The following is a 21,382-nucleotide window of genomic DNA, read 5'->3' as shown; positions in this document are numbered from 1 at the left end:
AATAAGCAATCTACTCAACATTGCAACAGAATTACTGGCATGCCAGAAAACACAGGGCTAGCAAACAGAAGTTTAACAAAACAAAAGGTTTGTGCAGTCAGAGAACACCATACAAAAACAAACAATTGGTGACCACCTTCATTTATATATACAGCAGTCAAGTTTCATCTCAGCTTTTCTATGGGTCCCTCAAGTATGGGTCTCCCAGTTTCTCAGATTCCATGCCAGGAGCCCTCAGGGAACCAAACAATGGGAGTGAGCTTTGTCCAGGCTGAACCGCTGACAGGATAATTAACTCTGGGTCCAGTTTTTCCTCAATTCAACCACATTCCTGCTTCAGTCAGTGCCCTTACACCTCTAGCTCTTTTCCACATTCTAGGCATGGAGAACCTGCCAGTGGTTTCCCCAAGCACTGAGTCTCTCTGAGGCCCCCAGGTGGAAGTCTGAAGGGACCCAAGAGAGGTCAGAAAAATTGGCAGCTCCAGCAAATGCCCAGATCTCATTGGGACCTCAAAATATTATGGTCTGGGTGCTGGCCAGACTGAAGAAGGAAGAATACATTTTAACAAAGGGCTTTTGTTCAGATACTGGCTGGCCAGGGCTATACATTCTAGATTACCAGTGTGGCACTAAGCCACACAAGACAAGGGTTTATAATGGCTATGAGACATATGGTTACATTCCACTTATGTGCAGACATACATGCTGCAATCAGGAGGTTACATTCTGTTGATGTACACACATGTATCTTTGCCTAAGTGCAGCCATGTCTACGCGCAATCACAGCTTTTAGCAGATGGCAGGTTTCCTGGTTGTCTTGAGCAAGCAAGATTTGTTTACAGAAGCAGAGGCATTGGTTAACATTTTGACCATTATTGTGACTTTCCTTAAAATTGTACAAGAATGGTCATTAACATTCTTTAAGTTTCCATCTATCCTTGGGTCTTTCAGGATAGAGGCAATTTTGTTTCATAGATCTCTTAATCACAGTAAGTTAAATTTAAAACACACTGTTAGCCATCACACAGTAGTAAACTTTCTTATTCATATTATTTCCAATGAAGACATAGCAGGTTCATTTATTATATACCTGCCCTCAAGTTCATGAGGGAAAAATCTGCTATAAGTTCACATATCTTGAATGATCTAAATTACTGTTTTAGAGCAATGGAATCACAATAAATTCACCACCTTCTATTTATCAAACTGCTTTATGACTATGAGAAAAGACCAAAGTGCAAAGAACAGTCTCCCTTCTTCAGTCTTTTCTGAGAAACTAAAACTTTTAAAATGGTATCTTTTATAAATCATCCAAGAGGGTTGTTACTAACTAATCTTGTGAGACACTGTTTCTAAAACTACTGAAATCAACATTTAGTGTCACAGCTATTTAAACTTTGCTAATGTGCCTATTTGAAGTGGTGCTTAAGATGTATCCCTGTGGTAGGACACTTGCAAAGCATGAAAGAGAGTCAGAATACAATCCCCTCAAACACCCTAAAAATAATAAAATAATAAAATAAATATGTACATTTAATAAAAAGTCTCTTGGTTTTTCAATTTCTGAATGGAATATTGACCATCATTTTATACATAAATCCTCACGATTTTAAAGGCTGTAGGAAATTGTACTGGTACATGGTAATTCGAATGTGTTTTGGTTTTTTTGTTTGTTTGGTTGGGGTTTTTTTGTTTTTGTTTTTCTTTTTTTTGTTTTTTTGTTTTTGTTTTCAATACTGAAAAAGATACCTTTGCTTCTAGAAAAATACAGATGATAGGTGAATCATGCTTCACTTTCTTTACATTTGAAATTTCCATAATAATTAATGTAATTTACAAATTTGTTAAAAAATTGGATTCTGCATTATTCTCACCTCAGTGCTTTAAAATACTTATGTTTAGTTTCCTGCATCTTAAACAAACAAACAAACAAAACCTGTGAGTCTAATCCAGTTCTCAGGAATGTAAGCAACTGACAACTTTCACCATTAAGGGTAAGAAATTAATGTGGACATTCAGATCCCCATCACAAGAGAAGTGGGTCATTTTCTTCTCCAGCTTCAAGGAGACAAATAGGCTATTGAGCACACCGCACCCTCAAGCAAGTATCTTACAAAGGATGCCTCTATACCTGTCCTCTTTGAGTAAGGAAAACTGAAGACCCACCCTTTCGGTAGGTTTCCCTCCTTCCACTATTGGACAAAGAGGGATATGATTTCTCCGTGATTTCCTAGAGTGTTATCCATCTCCAATATTGGGGAAAATAACCATTACTGCAAGAATTCTCAATCAAACTGAAATAAAAACTATGAGACAAATCCAGAGCCTCAGAAATGTCAACAAATATTCTGACAGTGAACTACTTCTCCAGTCAGCTCCATAGCTGTAACTTTTACATATCTTATGATTTACATTGATAACAAAAATAGATTCTACTCAGGTAAAAATGCTTTTCCTCAAAGTTTTTCTCAATGCAACATGGACATCCTTATTCCTTATACTATAGATAAAAGGATTCAACATCGGGCCCACAATGGTATAAAAAATGGTTGATAATTTATCTTCATCATCCACAGATGCACTAGGAGGCTTAAGATACATGAACGCTGCAGCTCCAAAGAAAAGAGAAACAGCTATGACATGGGAGCCACACGTACTGAAGGCTTTTGACCTACCTTCTGCAGAATGGATGCTGAGGATGTTGGAAAGGATCAAGGTGTAAGAAATAAAGATAGTCAGGGTGGGAACTATCACATTGACACCCACAACAATGAAAACCACCAGCTCATTGATTGAAGTACTTGTGCAGGAGAGTTTCAGGAGAGGGGGTATGTCACACATGTAGTGATTGATGATGTTGCCATCACAGAAGGTGAGTCTCAACATGCAAACTATGTGGGCTAAGGCACCCACAAGCCCCATCACACACACCCCCACTGTCATCAAGAGGCAGACCTGATGAGACATGGTGACCTGATAAAGCAAGGGCTTACAGATAGCAGCATATCTGTCATAGGCCATTGCTGTCAAAATGTAGCATTCATCAATAACAAAGAAGCAGAAGAAAAAGAGCTGAGTCATGCATTCAGCATGAGAGATTACGTTCTGCTTCACAAAACCCACCAGCATTTTGGGGGTTATGACAGAGGAGTAGCAGAAATCAACAAAAGAAAGATTAAAAAGAAAGTAGTACATGGGGGTGTGCAGGTGAGGATTCAAAACAATCAGAACAATCAAGCCCAGGTTCCCCACCACAGAGACCACATAGATTCCCAAGAAGAGGAAGAAGAGAGGCAACTGGAGCTCTGGCTCTTGTGTCAAGCCCAGCAGGATGAATTCTTTCACTGAAGAGACATTCCCTAAAGCCATTCTTCCCAAGGACATATCTGTAAGAATAGTAAAAAAATATAGCATTAAAATAAAACCCAGCCATTTTCTTTTTTATTGGTTATTTTATTTTATTTATTTACATTTCAAATGTTATCCCCCTTCATGGTTTCCCCTGTGGAAACTCCCTATCCTACCCCCTCCCCCTGCTTCTATGAGAGTGCTCCCTCCCCTACCCACACACTCCCTGCCTCAACACTGTAGCATTCCCCTACAATGGGTCATCCAATTTTCAAAGGACAGAGGGCCTCCCCTCCCATTGATGCCAGATAAGGTTATATATGCAATCTACTACACTAAAGACTAAGAACTAGAATAAGATGTTAAACTCAAGCTCACAGTTCTCTTTGCCTTCTCCCTCCTCTGTTTTATAAGAGTTAAGGCAAAGAAATAATATAAATTTATGGAAGGCACGTCTTTGGGAATAATATGCAGGGAACCAATGACCATTATTGTCTTTGTAGGATCTCAGTTTTCCTTCTACCTTGACAATCCACTCTCTACTTCAGGCTCAGTGGTAATCTCAAAACAGAAAAGAAAAGGCACATCAAAGACTCACTGGGTTGCTCAGGGGAAGTTGGGGAAAAGAAAACCAAGCATCCAATTCAATAATTACCTTTGTAAATGGGGACCTCACAAGTGATATCACTGAAGCTTCTGTCCTCTCAGAAAATGTCATGTACAAATGACAGGGATGAGCTGTAAAGGTGTATAGCCCAGAAAAAAATATTTTCTGTTATTAGGTTTGGCTTTCTGATGGTGAGGGACCTTAATTTCAGATTGGAAAATCCAGAGCTCCCATTCTTCCAGATTCTGAGAAGCCATGTTTCTGGATCATGATTTCTAGTGGTAGATTTTTCTACAATGTCTTCTCTATCACAGAGGTTGGTAATAATAGCACCAACTGATGTCACAAGAGCCACCTGGTAATGACCCAAGGGGGTTTTATGAGTTTGCAATCTTAAGGGCCTGAGTAAAAATTGAAAATGTTATGTTTCCCAGTAATTTACCCTAGAGATCAAGCTTTGCAGCAGTAGTAGTTACAAAGTAGTAAATAGTAAGAGCATTGCTTTATTGGAGATATGCCATATTGTTTTGCTTTGTTGTTATTGTTTGAAATTTTTATACATATATACAATATGTTATGATGAAATTCCCCCCGATTCCATCCACTACAATTCTTTCTCCATTGTCCTGGCACAACTTCCCTCACAACTTTACCTGTTCCTTCCCCTTACTTTTACTTGCCCACTGAATCCACTCAGTACCACCAATATGTATATAAGTGTAGGTCCCTTTGCTGAGTGTAGACATCCTCTCAAGGGGTACATCCTTGAAAAAAGACTGCTATGTTTGTGATTTGATTATTTGTTGGATTTAATGGTTGGGTGGTTGATTGATTGGTTGGTCGGTTAGATGGATGGATGGATGGATGGATGGATGGATGGATGGATGGATGGATGGATGGGTGGGTGGATGGATGGATGGATGGATGGCTGGATGGATGGATTAGAAAACAATATAGGTCATGCTGATTTAGAACTCACTGTGCGGCTCAGGAAGGCCTTGAACTTGTAACTTTCATGCCTTATATGCCTATGTGCAAAATTACCATACATGTCACCACAACTGGCTGTATTTTTATTCATTTGTTTGTTTTTGCTTTTTTTCTCTAGGCTTGTAAGAACATAAATTGGCTGGGCCTAGTGATACATGCCTATAATACTAGCGACTGTGGATACTGAGTTCAAGACCTACCTGGACTCCAGAAAGGGATTATAGTTAGCATATATAACTCACTGAGATCTTGGTTCAAATACAAAAGTAAAAAAGAGGAATGTCTATGCATAATGCAATGATGAAACAACCAATAGCATAGAAGTTCAGTGTTTAAGAGGTGGCACACAAACATTGAAAATTTTATTTCTACCACTGTATCATTTACTTAATTATACCATAAAAAATCATTAAATACTGCAACTGACTAGATGGCTTGAACAAGTGGAGATGATTTCTCACAGCTCTAGAGGCTAAAAGTCCATCATCATGTGTGGGTTCTGTTTCTTCTAAGACTTCTCTGGATTACAGATTCCTGTGCCTTTGCTATGTTCTCACCTGGTTCTTCTTATGTGTCTGTTCATTCTGGATCTATATTTGTCCCCATTTTATTATAAGAACACTAGTCCAATTGATTTAAGGCCCATTTTAACATTGCAAAGTTACTTATATAAGTCTTAAATAGTTACCATCTTTAAGAGCCTCGTACTGTGACTGTCAGTTCATTTTCCCAGGATATGGGACAGCAACAAAAACACCTGCAGGAACACACCTGCATAACAACCACTATTATCCAAGAAAGTGAAGACAGTGTGGAACTGCACTAAGTTGTGTTTCATTTCATAAAGAGACAAAAAGGAGCTGTCAACCTAATATATGAAATCATATACTGCTTAGAATTTTATATAAGGATCAAATCATGTGTATGTATATACTCCTATTCTGTAAATGGCTCAGTAATTTATCCTGTCATCAGAAAAAAGTCTTTAAATATATACACTAGCTTGTGTTTGAGTTTCAGACATATTGACCACACTTGTGTGACTTCTGGTTATCTTGATTTTTTGGGGTATTATTGCTTTGTATTAAATGAGCAAATAAATAAATATTTAAGACTGGTATTATTTCTTCAATAAAATTTGTTCAAAATGAACTCATGAGTACAGGTGCTTGTCTGGCATGAGAATATCCTACATCCAATCCTAATAGTACAAAAAAGTATATTTCCTTAACTATTTTATAATATTGTTTTATTTCTCCATATGCTGATTCATATGTTTTATAATGTGATAAACTATATTTGCATTGTATAATATACTTCAAATTTTTCTTACAACTTGAACAATGTACATGGATCTTATATGAATAAGTATGAATCTTAAATGGCCATGAGTTGACTCAAAGTATGCATTAACATGAGTTCTCCCCTAAATCAATTGCAATAGCTCTAACACAAATAATTATAGTCATATGATTACATAAATACTAGTAATTACAGATATGTTGGAACTTCCAGCAGGCCATCATTAACACCGAAGTTGTAAAGCATGGATTAGTGGTACATGCATATAATCTCAGTGCTCAAGAGATGAAGTTAAGAGGATCATAATTTTATAGCCACCCCGAGCTGCACATTGGTATCTTTCTCTAGGCAAAGCAAGACATAGAGAAAGGTTATTGAGTATCAAGGAAATATTGAGAAAGAGAAGTTATGTGAACAAAAAAAAGCATGCTTATTTATCTATAATATGACAGCATATAGTGTTTTAAATGTGTATCATTTATTTAAAGTGTACCACAGTCTCTATTTAATGTGTACCATAACTGTTTTATTATTAGTTGTCCAGAATATGAAACTTAGAGGGCAAGAGTCAAAACCTGCAGAAGCCAGACTCAAACCCAGACCTATTTCACTGGTGTTTCAATTTGACCCCACTAAATGAGGGCATGAAGAGATAGGATCAAGGAACTCCCAACTAACACCATGTAGAGGGCCGCAATAACATTCGCCACCACTAGATGGCGCCGGCTTCCACTGTGCCCCATGTGGAAGGCCAGGATAGCCTCCGCCATTACCCCCTTTCAGGAAGTTAACTGTGCGCATGTGCAAGAGTGCCTTCGTGCCAGGTCTTTGCCCACTCTGGGGCGTGCCTTATAAGGTCATGGGTAAACAACCAATCAGGTGTGGATGCGTCGCACTAGGGTGTTTATAAGCGCGCCATGTTGGCGCGGCGGGCGCTTCCTCTTCTAAGATTAATAAAGTTGGTCACAGTAAGGATTTCTATGTACCCGCGTATTTCTTGCTGGCAGGAAGTCACGCGCGGGACAACACCAATTGCTATTTCACCTAACATTGATCAAATATTGACCCACTCTCTCCTATAATTATCATTAGACAGGAAGACAAGAATAATCATCCTATCCAATGAACATGAAAGCTTTTTCTTTAAGACTTGTTATGAATTATACTACAAATTGTTCATGGAAACTTAGATTAGTTATATATGAGCATAAATTGAGCCTCACAATAAAGAAGAAAGAAAAGGCTTTCTGTTGTTTGATATCACCAAGATTTTTATTGCGCTTATTTACATCCATTATTTTCCCTTGCAGTGTCTCAGTTCAAGTCCATATGCACATCCTTTGGCTTAAACTTCTCCCATACCAAAGCCATTCCTCTTCCTCATCAAGATCCTGCCACCTCCTCAGAAAGAGCCCCAGCAAAAGAACAGAAAACAGTTATTCTCAGTACAGTTGCATTCTTCCAAGACTTCTTGCATCGTTCCTTCCATACAAATTCAAAGATACTAACATTAATATTCTGTACCCTTCTGAGATCACAAGTATCATAAGCCTTCTAAACTATATTATTTATTGGTTATTTTGTTTATTTACATTTCAAATGTTATCCCCCTCCTTCCCGGTTTCTCCTCTGAAAACTCCACATTGCACTCAGCCTATGCCTGCTTCCACAAGGGTGCTCCCTCATCCACCCACCCACCCACTCCTGCCCCACCGCCCTATCATTCTCCTACACTGGGGCATCAAGCCTTCAGAGGACCAAAAGTCCCTCCTCCCATCGATGCCCAACAAGGTCATCCTCTGCTACAAATGCGGCTGGAGCCATGGGTTGCTCCATGTATACTGTTTGGTTGGTGGTTTAGTCCGTGGGAGCTCTGGGATGTCTGGTTGGTTGATGCTGTTGTTCTGTGAGATTACAAACCCCTTCTGCTCCTTCAGTCATCTCCCTGACTCCTCCGTTTGGGTCCCTGTGTGCACTCCGACGGTTGGCTGCAAGCATCCACATCTGTATCTGTAAAGCTCTGACAGAGCCTCTCAGGAGACATCCATATCAGGTTCCTCTTATCAAGCACTTCTTGAAATCGACAAGTGTCTGAGTTTGGTGACTGTATATGGGATGGATCCCCAGGTGGGGCAGTCTCTGGAAGACCTTTCCTTTAGTCTCAGCTTCACTATTTGTCCCTATATTTCCTATAGACAGCAGCAATTGTCTGGTCCCGTTCCTCAACGGGGGGGCCATGCTTAACCTCTGAATATGGTCTCTAGATTCTCTCTCCCCTTTGTTGGGTTTTTCAGTTAAGGTCATTCATATTGCGTCCTGGGAGCCTCTTGCTTTTCTGGCAACTGGAACTTTCTGGTGGCTACCCCCCCAGTTCCCCATCCATCATTGATAAACACCTCTGTTCAATTTCCTGACCCTCTGTACGTCTTGCCCATCTCTTCCCACAAGCAATCCTGCCCCCCCCCATTTTCCCCCTCACCCTTTCTCTTTCTCCCAAGCACCTCCCACTCTGGACTTCCTGTGATTATTTTGTTCCCCCTTCTAAGTAGAACTGAGGCAACCACACTTTGGTCTTCCTTTTTCTTCATATGGCCTGTAAATTGTATCATGGGTATTCCTAGCTTTTTACTTAATATCTATTTGTCAGTGAGTACATACCATGTGTGTTCTTTTGTGACTGGTTTACCTCACTCAGGTTAATTTCTAATCCCATCCATTTGCCTAAGAATTTCATGAAGTCATTGTTTTTAGGCGCTGAGTAGTACTCCATTGTGTAAATGTACCACATTTTCTGTATTCATTCTTCTGTTGAGGGGTACTGGGCTGTTTCCAGCTTCTGACTATTATAAGTAAGATTGTTGTGGACATAGTGGAGCCTATGTCCTTGTTACATGTTGGAGCATCTTTTGGGTATATGCCCAGGACTTATATAGCTGGGTTGTCAGGTAGTACTAGGTCCAATTTTCTGTGGAACCACCAGACTGATTTCCAGAGTGGCTGTACCAGTTTGCAACCCTACCTCTTTCTCCACATCCTTGCAAGCACTTGCAGTCACCTGAGCTTTTCATCTTAGCCATTCTGACTGGTGTGAAGTGGATTCTCAGAGTCATTTGGATTTGCATTTCCCTGGTGTCTATGAATATTGAGCACTTCCTTAAGTGCATCTCAGCCAGCAGATATTCCTCAGTTGAGAATTCTGTTTCACTCTGTAGCCCATTTTTAATAGAGTAGTTTGGTTCTCTGGTGTTTAATTTCTTGAGTTTTCCCCTGTGCCCAAGTTTTCAAGGCTCTTCCTCACTTTCTTTTCTATTAGATTCAGCATATCTGGTTTTATGTGCTGGTCTTTGATCTACTTGAACTTGAGTTTTATACAAGGAGGTAAGAATGGATCAATATGCATTCTTCTAAATGCAGACTGCTAGGTGAGCCAGCACTATTTGCTGTAAATGCTGTCTTTTTTCCACTGGTTTTAGCTTCTTTGTCAAAAAATCAAGTTACTATAGGTACATGTGTTCATTTCTATGTCTTCAATTCTTTTCCATTGATTTCCTTGCCTGCTTCTGAACCAATACCATGCAATTCTTATCACTATTGCTGTATAGTATAGCTTTACTCCCCCAGAAGTTCTTTTATTGTTGAGAATAGTTTTCACTATCCTTGGTTCTTTGTTATTACAAACGAATTTGAGAATTGCCTAGATTAAATGTATGATTTTCTAGAGAGATACTGGGTATCAAAGTTAAATCAAGATCAAATAAACCATCTAAACTGACCCATAATCCCCAAGGAAATAGAAGCAGTCATTAGAAGTCTCCCAACCAAAAAAGGACCAGATGGTTTTAGTGCAGAATTCTATCAGACCTTCAAAGAAGATCTAATTCCAATACTTCTCAAACTATTCCATAAAATAGAAACATAAGGAACACAACCCAATTCTTTAAATTCAATAAAGTTACACTGATACCTAAATCACAAAAAGACCCAACGAAGAATATGAACTACAGACCAATTTCCCTTAAAAATATGCAAACAAAAATGCTCAATAAAATTCCTTCAAATAGAATCCAAGAACATATCAAAACAATCATCCACCATGATCGAGCAGGCTTCTTCCCAGGAATGAAGGAATAGTTCAAAGTATGTAATCCACTATATAAACAGACTCAAAGGAAAAAAAATATGACCATAACACTAGATGCTGAAAGGCCTTTGACAAAATACAACAACCATTCAGGCTAAAAGTATTGGAGAGATCAGGAACTCAAGACTCATACCTAAATATAATAAAAGCAATATACAGCAAACCAATAGATAATGTCAAACTAAATGGAGAGACACTCAAATCAATCCCATGAAAATTAGAGACAAGACAAGGCTTCCCACTCTCTCCCTAGCTATTCAATATAGTTCTAGAAGCTCTAGTCAGAGCAATTAGACAACAGAAGGAGATCAAAGGGATATAAATTGGGATGGAGGAAGTCAAGATATCGTTATTTGCAAGTGATATGATAGTATATACAAGCAACCCAAAAATTTCTACCAGAGAGTTCCTACAGCTGAAAAACAACTGCAGCAAAGTGGCTGGATATAAAGTTAGCTCAAACAAATCAGTAGCCTTCTTCTACTCAGAGGATAAAAGAGCTGAGAAAGAAATTAGGGAAAAAACACCCTTCACAATAGTAAAAAATAATATAAAATATCTTGGTGTGACTCTAACCAAGCAAGTGTATGACAAGAACTTCAAATCCCTGAAGAAAGAAAGAAATCAAAGAAGACTTCCGAAGATGGAAAGATCTCCCATGCTCATGGATTGGCAAGGTTAATATAGTAAAGATGGCCATCTTACCAAAAATAATCTACAGAGTCAATGGGATTCCCATCAAAATTCCTACTCAATTCTTCATGGAGTTAGAAAGAACAATTCTTAAATTTATTTGGAATAACAATAAACTATATTTTTAATGTTTGACCAAAATCCAGATATCTTGATGTCCAAAATAAGAAAGGCCCTCGGTTTATATTTGCTTTTTAATAAATTCCATCATTATATATAGATAATTTATGACATGATGAAAATAAAATCATAAAAGGAAAAGTATCAAGTGCCAATAAATGGTGGTAATATAATTTATTTGAGGGAAATACCAGATAACTTTAACGATAACTAGTAAGCTTGTTTAGTCAAATTCTTTGCAATGAAGACATAGAAGGTCCTTATGTTCACATGCCTACCTTCAAGTCCATGAAGGAAAAGCCTAATATAAGCTCCCTGTTTCCTGAATGACCTAAACAGTTCTTCACAGCAGATTCATCAACACCTTACCAAACTTATCTTAGATTATAGAGAAAAGACAAGAGTGGATAGGACATTTTCCCTCAATCCTTGATCTTTTGGAGAAACAAATGACAGTTTCATAATGAAATCAGGTTATTGACTGAACAAATCAAATTATTTGTCTATAGGACTATGGAAATAAGTATCTCTGTGGCTCCATAACATTAAATTTCTAGATGTACTCTAATCAAAGATACTACCATTGTGCTTATGATGTAGTTCAGTGAAAGAATCTTAGTATTAACGACACGCTAAATATGAATAAACATCACACACACACACACACACACAGAGCAAAGATATATAAAAAGGTACATTTTAAAAAATATGATTTCACCATTTCTGAGTATAAGATCATTGAGTATTTTCTACTTATATTCTTGTGATTTCTAAGACTATAGGTTACTGTACTGGTAGATTGCTGCAAAAACTTATTTGTTAAATTTTCAATACTGAAAACAAGTAACATAAGATTTTGGAAAATTACAGAGTAACCTATTCTCTCTTCACTTAAAGGACAGTGGGTCAATCATCCTTCACTGCCTTCTGAATATTTTTTTTACTTCGAAGCTAACATTATTTTAATTGACATAGGTTTGACTAAAATAAGGAGATGAAGATGATGTCAAGATGGGTATTAGTAACTGTTGGCACTCAGAAGCTATATTTCAATTCTCAGTCCTAAAAATCCTACAGAGCAGAATATCAATACTTACTATTTTTGCTGTCAAAATTGCTGACATTCCCAATGAATTTAAGTAGCAGTAGGTACAAATAATTCTCATCATTTGAAAAATCATCTAAAAATTATCACCAGAATAAAGATGAAAGAAATTAATTGTACAAATATCTATGAAATGACAGGGACTGGGAAAGTTCAAATATTATTAAATCTAGACCTCTCTCACAGAACTAGTCAGGAACTACACGAATACGCTTCATATATTGAGTAATTATTAATATGCTTAAGCAACAAAACAAAATTAAACATGGAAACACAAATATTTTCAGTGAAATCTTCATAATATTCTAATTACTTTTGTCAATATTTCCCAAGAATGTTGTATATTATTTACATTTTTTCCTTTTCAGAAAGAACTGGGACATGTATAATTAATTACATAAACCTTTAATAGCTAATTACATATTACAATAAACCAACAACTCTTGTGTGACATTTCTTAGAGAAACAATGGCAAACTTATAATTTACCCCAAATGTGGCAAAAATGATATACCAGGTAAATGATTCTCTAAGTCTAGTCTTATGGATCAATAAAGTTACTAAAGTCACTTCTGGAGCATTGGTGAAATTTTCTCCTAAATTGACTGAATTTTACACAATAGTAAATAATTTTGATTCCATATTCTTACCATAATTATTTGGATTTAGAGTTGTTTTACTTGGTTTTGCCATTGAAACTTTTCAAAACTGTGGTCCAAATCCAAGGCTTTATGCTTCTAAACAAATGCTCTGCCACGAAGTTATTCCTTCAGTACTAGTAAATATGACATACCATAAAGTATTCCTCTCATAACAAGTACAGATTCTTTTTAGATAAAGATGCTTTTCTTCAAGGTTTTTCTCAGTGCAATGTGGACATCCTTATTCCTTAAACTGTAGATGAAAGGATTCAACATGGGGCCCACAATGGTATAAAATATGGTGGATACTTTATCATCATCGACAGATGCACTAGAAGGTTTAAGATACATGAACGCTGAAGCTCCATAGAAAAGAGAAACAGCTATGACATGGGAGCCACATGTACTAAATGCTTTTGATCTACCTTCTGCAGAACGAATGCTAAGGATGTTGGAAAGAATCAAGGTGTAAGAAATAAAAACAGTCAGGCTGGGTATTATTACATTGACACCCACAACAATGAAAACCACCAGTTCATTGGTGGAGGTGCTTGTGCAAGAGAGCTTCTGGAGAGGAGGTATGTCACACATGTAGTGGTTGATGATGTTTCCGTCACAGAAGGTCAGGGTTAGCATGCTACCAGTATGGGCCATGGCGCCCACAAGCCCCATCACATACACTCCCACCATCATCAAATGGCACACCTGATGGGACATGGTGACCTGGTAAAGCAGGGGCTTACAGATGGCAGCATATCTGTCATAGGCCATTGCTGTCAAAATGTAGCATTCATCAATAACAAAGAAGCAGAAGAAAAAGAGCTGAGTCATGCACTCAGCATGAGAGATGATGTTCTGCTTCACAAAACCCACCAGCATTCTGGGGGTTATGACAGTGGAGTAGCAAAAATCAATAAAGGAAAGATTAAAGAGAAAGTAGTACATGGGGGTGTGCAGGTGAGGATTCAAAACAATCAGAACAATCAAGCCCAGGTTCCCTACCATGGAGACCACATAGATTCCCAAGAAGAGGAAGAAGAGAGGCGGCTGGAGCTCTGGCTGCTGTGTTAAGCCCAGCAGAACAAACTCCTTCACAGAAGAGTCGTTGCTGAAGGTCATTCTTCCCAAAGTCATGTCTAAGTGAGAATAGTAAAAATAGTAACATTAGAATAAAATCCTAGCCTTCTCCCACCAATTTCTTTAAAATAAAACTAAACACCAGAATGGAAGAATAAACGCAATGCCATCTGTCTTGGTACTGGTTTTCAATATCTATGAGACTTGTACCAAATGAAACAAAAATATGTGACAGGTCATTTCTTTGGGAATATTATTCAGGGCACTAATGATCATTCTTGCTTCTGTAGCATCTTTGTTCTACTTCTACTTTGACAATTACCTCCCAAGTGATAATCTCAAATGAAGGAACAAGGCACATCAGAGACTTAAAGGCTCACTCAGGTGTACTTTAAGAGGAAAGGAAAATCAAACAAGCAAGTATGCCTTCAATACTTACCTTTGTACATGGGGACCTCAAAAGTGAATTTACTACCCTTTCTTCAATACTCGTATATTGGCAAGTACTCGTGTCATTGGAGAACTGTAAAGGTGTATAGCTCAGTGGGAAAAAAAAAGAAAAAAATTCAATGTTGTTACTACATTTGTTTTTCTGGTGATGAGGAAAATTAAATTTGGACTCATGAAGTCAGACCTGTCATTCCTCCAGATTAAGAAAAGCCATGATTCTACATTATCATTTTTTGGTGGTGGCTTTTCCAAGAATGTCTTCTCCAGTCCTGAGGTTAGTAAATAGTATCTACTGATATCTCAAGAGCCTGCTGATTAGGACCCAAGAGAGTTTTATGTGTTTGTAATCTTGGAGACCTGATTAAAGATTGAAAAGCTTCTGTTTCCCAGTTCTTTTCCCCCAGAGATCAGACTTTGTTGATGTGGATCTTGCAGACTAGTTCAGTACTGATCTCATTGCGATATTGGAGTTAAACAGCTTTGTTTTATTTTTATTGTTTGATATTGTTTGATATATATTTATATATAGTGAAATTTATGTGTATATATATGAAATGTATTTTGACCATTTCACCCCTCATTCCTCCTTCTACAATCCCTCCCCCATTCTCCTTCGACTATCCCTTCATTTTCTCTTTATTCTCTTCTCATTTTTTACCCCTCTAAAGTCCATTCGGCACTGCCACTATGTAATGGTACCTATGGGAGTTTAACTACCCTCTCAGGGGCCATTCAAATTTTTTGAAATCATTCTGGTTCTTCCAGTAACCATCAATCATCAATAGTTTCTTGGCTAGAGATAGAAATTTATGACCATATTCTCCTTCAATGATGCCTGTGATTTGCTTGACTTTATACAGGTCTTATATATTCTATTGCGATCAGTGAACCTGTTGAGTTCCCAAAACATTGTTTTAGTGCATTTATCTATCACCTCTGTCTCATACAATCTTTCTATTTCTATTCACCTTGTGATTTCTGTATCTTGGGTGAAGGGATGCGGGTCATATACGGGACTGAATATGCTCAGATTCTTCATCACTGCCTAGTTCTAGTTATGTATATTTGTGTTACTCATTGTCTCCTGCCAAAAGATGCATCTTTCATGAAGAAGAGAGATTTACTAATCTATAGGTATAATGTATAATGGAAATTTATTAAGAGTTTACTCAGTTTAATACTGTATCCACAGCAGAAAAACAGTCTTAAGTACTTCATCAGGGCCTGTGACCTATCTATTCTCTAGTTGGCTATGAGAACCATGTTAATTCTGTCTATGAAGCAAGCCTGAAATATGAACAGAAAGTGGTTGATTACTCTAACAACACTTATACCAAGTATGGCATAAGAGTGTGTATCCTGCCACTCAGCCTTTATTGTAGCTTTCAGAAGTCACAGCTATGTAAAATTGATTATTACTATTCACCTGTGATGGCATGCCTAGACATTAAGCATTATAGAAGCTAGACAATAAAGATAAAGCTTGTGGGCAGATACAAGATTTATGACTTGAATGTATAGTATCTTCAGCACTATTATCTCGCCATAAGTTATGGGAATAATCAACAACAATGACAATAGTCTGTAATATTGGGTGTAGGGGCTATGAAATACAACTGGCAAACAACTCCAAGAAAGGTAGCCCAATCCTGGCTTTTGGTTTTATTAGACACCTATGGTATCTAGGAGAGACACTGTCTCACGTTATAGAGTAACTTCACTTAAACCTATTTTATTCATGAGAATAGTTTGCAAAGTTTGCACAGTAGTATGTTTACACATAAGTTCTCAAAGATCCTTAATTTAATTATCCCTCCTCAAACTTGATTCTTGATTCTACCCTCCTATCTCCTGTCCTATGTCAATCCTTCCTACTTTGTTATTCTCCAGTCTTCCTTGATATCAGCAGTGCTCTGGATTTACATAATTTTATTCTGGCTGATGTAGAAACTCTCCAAATAGAAGAGCAGGAAAGCATGTCACATATACATGGATTCTCCATTCTTTTGATCACTAGGTGAAATCCTACATGCTTGTTTAGACTATTTTCTTTCATATATATCACACATTCTTCTTAATCTAAGTCCACAATATCAAGGGGATTTTGTTTTCCTTCTTTTTTTAGAAGTTAATTAAAAGCATCATTTTATTTCCCCCCAAATTCTCTAAGTCTGATGTTTCTTCAATTCTGGATGTCTGTACCTGAGCATTCCTTGAAATGCAGATTTTTGGTCCCCACATTGATCTGAATAGAAAACACTAGGGACAGAGCAGAGAGTCTTGGACTCAATTCCCCTGAGACAATGATACAACAAAACCTGGATTCACCTCCCCAACCCTACCACTGAGCTATAAACTATTGTTTCTTTTTTTCTCTCTTCCTTCCTTCCTTTCTTTCTTTCTTTCTTTCTTTCTTTTTTAGATTTTATTTTTATTAGATATATTTCTTTATTTATATTTCAAATGTTACTCCCTTTCCTGGTTTCCTATCCATAAACCCCCATCCCCTCCCCCTTCCCCATTTAGGTGTTCCCCCCATTCACCCTCTCTTACCGCCCCCCCTTTCCAACATTCCCCTGTACTGAGGGTCCAACCTTGGCAGAACCAAGGACTTCCCCTTCCACTGGTGCTCAAACAAGGCTATTCTCTGCTACATATGCAGTTGGAACACTGGGTCAGTCCATGTATAGTCTTTGGGTAGTGGTTTAGTCCCTGGAAGCTCTGGTTGGTTGGCATTGTTGTTCTTATGGGGTTGCAACCCCCTTCAGCTCTTTTAATCCTTCCTCTAAGTTCCCCAAAGTTCAGTGGTTTGCTGCTAGCATTGACCTCTGGATTTGACATACTCTGGATGTGTATCTCAGGAGAGATCTATATCCTATCCCTTTCAGTATGTTTTTAGCTTCATCAATCCTATCTAGTTTTGGTTGCTGTATATGTATGGGCCACATGTGGGGAAGGCTCTGAATGGCCATTCCTTCAGTCTCTACTCCAAACTTTGTCTTCGTATCCCCTTCTATGGATATTTTTGTTCCCCCATTTTAGAAGGGATGGGAGCATCCGCATTTTGGTCATCCTGTGGTCTGTGGATTGCACTTTGGGTAATTCGAGCTTTGGGCTAATATCCACTTATTAACGAGTAAATACCAAGTGTTTTGTTTAACTCTGTACCACATTTTTAATAGGATTATTTGGCTCTCTGGAGTCTAACTTCTTGAGTTATTTGTATATTTTGGATATTAGCCCTCTATCAGATGTAGGATTGGTAAAGATCTTTTCCCAATCTGTTGATTGCCATTTTGTCCTAATGAAAGTGTCCTTTGCCTTACAGAAACTTTGCAGTTTTATGAGGTCCCATTTGTCAATTCTTGATCTTAGAGCATAAGCCATTGGTGTTTTGTTCAGGAAATTTTCCCCAATGCCCATGTGATTGACTCTTCCCCCACTCTTTCTTCTATTAGTTTAAGTGTATCCGGTTTGATGTGGAGGTCCTTGATCCACTTAGACTTAAACTTTGCATAGGGCAAAAAGAATGGATCAATTTGCATTCTTCTACATGCTGACCTCCAATTGAACCAGCACCATTTGTTGAAAATGCTATCATTTTTCCGTTGGATGGTTTTAGCTCCTTTGTAAAAGATCAAGTGACTATAGGTGTGTGGGTTCATTTCTGGGTCTTCAATTCTATTCCATTGATCTACTTGCCTGACTCTGTACCAATACCACACAGTTTTTATCACTATTGCTCTGTAATACTGATTAAGGTCAAGGATGGTGATTCTCCCAGAAGTTCTTTTTATTGGGGGATAGTTTTCTATTCCTGGTTTTGTTATTCCAAATGAATTTGCAAATTGCTCTTTCTATCTATATGAAGAATAGAGTTGGAATTTTGATGGGGATTGCATTGCATCTGTAGATTGCTTTTTGCAAAATGGCCATTTTTACTATATTAATCCTGCCAATCCATGAGTATGGGAGGTCTTTCTATCTTTTGAGATCTTCTCCAATTTCTTTATTCAGAGACTTGAAGTTCTTGTCATACAGATCTTTCACTTGCTTGATTAGAGTTACGCCGAGGTATTTTATGATATTTGGGGCTATTTTTTTTCCTTTTATTTTTTTATTAACTTGAGTGTTTCTTATATACATTCGAGTGTTATTCCCTTTCCCAGTTTCCCGGCAAACATCCCCCTCCCCCCTCCCCTTCCTTATGGGTGTTCCCCTCCCAACCCTCCCCCCATTGCCGCCCTCCCCCCAACAGTCTAGTTCACTGGGGGTTCAGTCTTAGCAGGACCCAGGGCTTCCCCTTCCACTGGTGCTCTTACTAGGATATTCATTGCTACCTATGAGGTCAGAGTCCAGGGTCAGTCCATGTATAGTCTTTAGGTAGTGGCTTAGTCCCTGGAAGCTCTGGTTGCTTGGCATTGTTGTACATATGGGGTCTCAAGCCCCTTCAAGCTCTTCCAGTTCTTTCTCTGATTCCTTTAACGGGGGTCCTATTCTCAGTTCAGTGGTTTGCTGCTGGCATTCGCCTCTGTATTTGCTGTATTCTGGCTGTGTCTCTCAGGAGCGATCTACATCCGGCTCCTGTCGGTCTGCACTTCTTTGCTTCATCCATCGTGTCTAATTGGGTGGCTGTATATGTATGGGCCACATGTGGGGCAGACTCTGAATGGGTGTTCCTTCAGTCTCTGTTTTAATCTTTGCCTCTCTATTCCCTGCCAAGGGTATTCTTGTTCCCCTTTTAAAGAAGGAGTGAAGCATTCACATTTTGATCATCCGTCTTGAGTTTCATTTGTTCTAGGCATCTAGGGTAATTCAAGCATTTGGGCTAATAGCCACTTATCAATGAGTGCATACCATGTATGTCTTTCTGTGATTGGGTTAGCTCACTCAGGATGATATTTTTCAGTTCCAACCATTTGCCTACGAATTTCATAAAGTCGTTGTTTTTGATAGCTGAGTAATATTCCATTGTGCAGATGTACCACATTTTCTGTATCCATTCCTCTGTTGAAGGGCATCTGGGTTCTTTCCAGCTTCTGGCTATTATAAATAAGGCTGCGATGAACATAGTGGAGCACGTGTCTTTTTTATATGTTGGGGCATCTTTTGGGTACATGCCCAAGAGAGGTATAGCTGGATCCTCAGGCAGTTCAATGTCCAATTGTCTGAGGAACCTCCAGACTGATTTCCAGAATGGTTGTACCAGTCTGCAATCCCACCAACAATGGAGGAGTGTTCCTCTTTCTCCGCATCCTCGCCAGCATCTGCTGTCACCTGAGTTTTTGATCTTAGCCATTCTCACTGGTGTGAGGTGAAATCTCAGGGTTGTTTTGATTTGCATTTCCCTTATGACTAAAGATGTTGAACATTTCTTTAGGCGTTTCTCAGCCATTCGGCATTCCTCAGCTGTGAATTCTTTGTTTAGCTCTGAACCCCATTTTTAATAGGGTTATTTGTCTCCCTGCAGTCTAACTTCTTGAGTTCTTTGTATATTTTGGATATAAGGCCTCTATCTGTTGTAGGATTGGTAAAGATCTTTTCCAAATCTGTTGGTTGCCATTTTGTCCTAACCACAGTGTCCTTTGCCTTACAGAAGCTTTGCAGTTTTATGAGATTATTTGGGGCTATTTTAGAGGGTGTCATTTCCCTAATTTCCTTCTCAACTTGTTTATCTTTTGAGTAGAGAAAGGCTACTGATTTATTTGAGTTAATTTTATATCTAGCCACTTTACTGAAGATGTTTATCAGGCTTAGAAATTCTCTGGTGGTACTTTTGGATCACTTAAGTACAGTATCATATCATCTGCAAATAGTGTTATTTTGACTTCTTCCTTTCCAAATTATATTCTGTTGACCTTCTTTTGTTGTCTGATTGCTCTGGCTAGACTTCCAGTACTATATTGAGTAAATAGGGAGAGAGTGGGCAGTCTTGTCTAGTGCCTGATTTTAGTGGGATTGCTTCAAGTTTCTCTCCATTTAGTTTGATATTGGCTACTGATTTGCTATATGTTGCTTTTACTATGTTTAGGTATGGGCATTGAATTCCTGATATTTCTAAGACTTTTATCATGAAGAGGTATTGGATTTTGTCAAATGCTATCTCAGCATCTAATGAAATGATCATGTGGTTTTTTCATTGAATTTGTTTACATAGTAGATTATGTTGATAGATCCACGCATCAGAATATGAGAAGGTCACAGCTCATTTCTCTATATACCAAAGCACAGGATCTATAAAGTCAATGAAAAATGTAAATAATATAGAAGAAAGAAGAAAAATGGAAATTCCCAATTACAGATTGTTCTTTTCAAACCAAAAGAAATACAATAACTGTTCAAATGAATCTCATTTTTTCTGACTCTCCTAATTTACTAATGGATCAAAACTTCCTTAGGGCAAATGCAAAACATGCCACACAGGAAATATATTCTTGGGGTTTCATGGTGATCAGGACTTCCTAATTGATTAAAATATGTACTATATAAGATGCTAAGAACATTTTTGTTTGCTTGGTTTTATTTTGACTTTCTTTTTGTGCTCCTCCTGTGGCATTCATATAGTAAGTTCTAAGTCTATGAGTGCTAGTCAGTAGAAGTGAAGATTCTAGCTGGGTACGGATTATGGATCTCCATGTTCAATAATATAGCTGGTGTTAGAAATAAGATGTCAGGTTGTTAAAGGAAGAGCCTACAAATCTTCACTTATAGATGTTCAGTAAAATGATTCTGGATTCAGTCATACCATCAATATTTGATCCTCACTGGGCCTCGTTCTAGTCATACTGTTGTTGCTCTGTGTCATGGAGATCCAGCAGCTTTGGATCATCAGAACTAGCTCTTTCATTTGTTCTGAAACTTCACAGATTATACATATTTTTGTGGTAAGCCAACTCAAAGGACTGTATT

At 38.1% G+C, this 21,382-nt stretch overlaps 2 protein-coding genes across 2 annotated transcripts; both read right to left on the bottom strand.

Annotated features, from left to right (window-relative positions):
- Window positions 1-2,436: 2,436 nt before the first annotated feature.
- Olr1214 (olfactory receptor 1214) lies at window positions 2,437-3,369 on the bottom strand. The gene is given in 1 exon segment (NM_001000438.1): window positions 2,437-3,369. A coding segment is annotated over 1 exon segment (933 nt).
- A 9,766-nt stretch (window positions 3,370-13,135) lies between these two features.
- Or8b101 (olfactory receptor family 8 subfamily B member 101) lies at window positions 13,136-14,080 on the bottom strand. Its single transcript, NM_001000815.1, is given in 1 exon segment — window positions 13,136-14,080. A coding segment is annotated over 1 exon segment (945 nt).
- Window positions 14,081-21,382: the final 7,302 nt, after the last annotated feature.

The sequence above is a fragment of the Rattus norvegicus genome, chromosome 8 (genome assembly GCF_021556685.1).
Source record: "Rattus norvegicus strain SHRSP/BbbUtx chromosome 8, alternate assembly SHRSP_T2T, whole genome shotgun sequence".
NCBI classification, from domain to species: Eukaryota; Metazoa; Chordata; class Mammalia; order Rodentia; family Muridae; genus Rattus; species Rattus norvegicus.
This window is presented reverse-complemented; position numbering and strand designations above follow the sequence as displayed.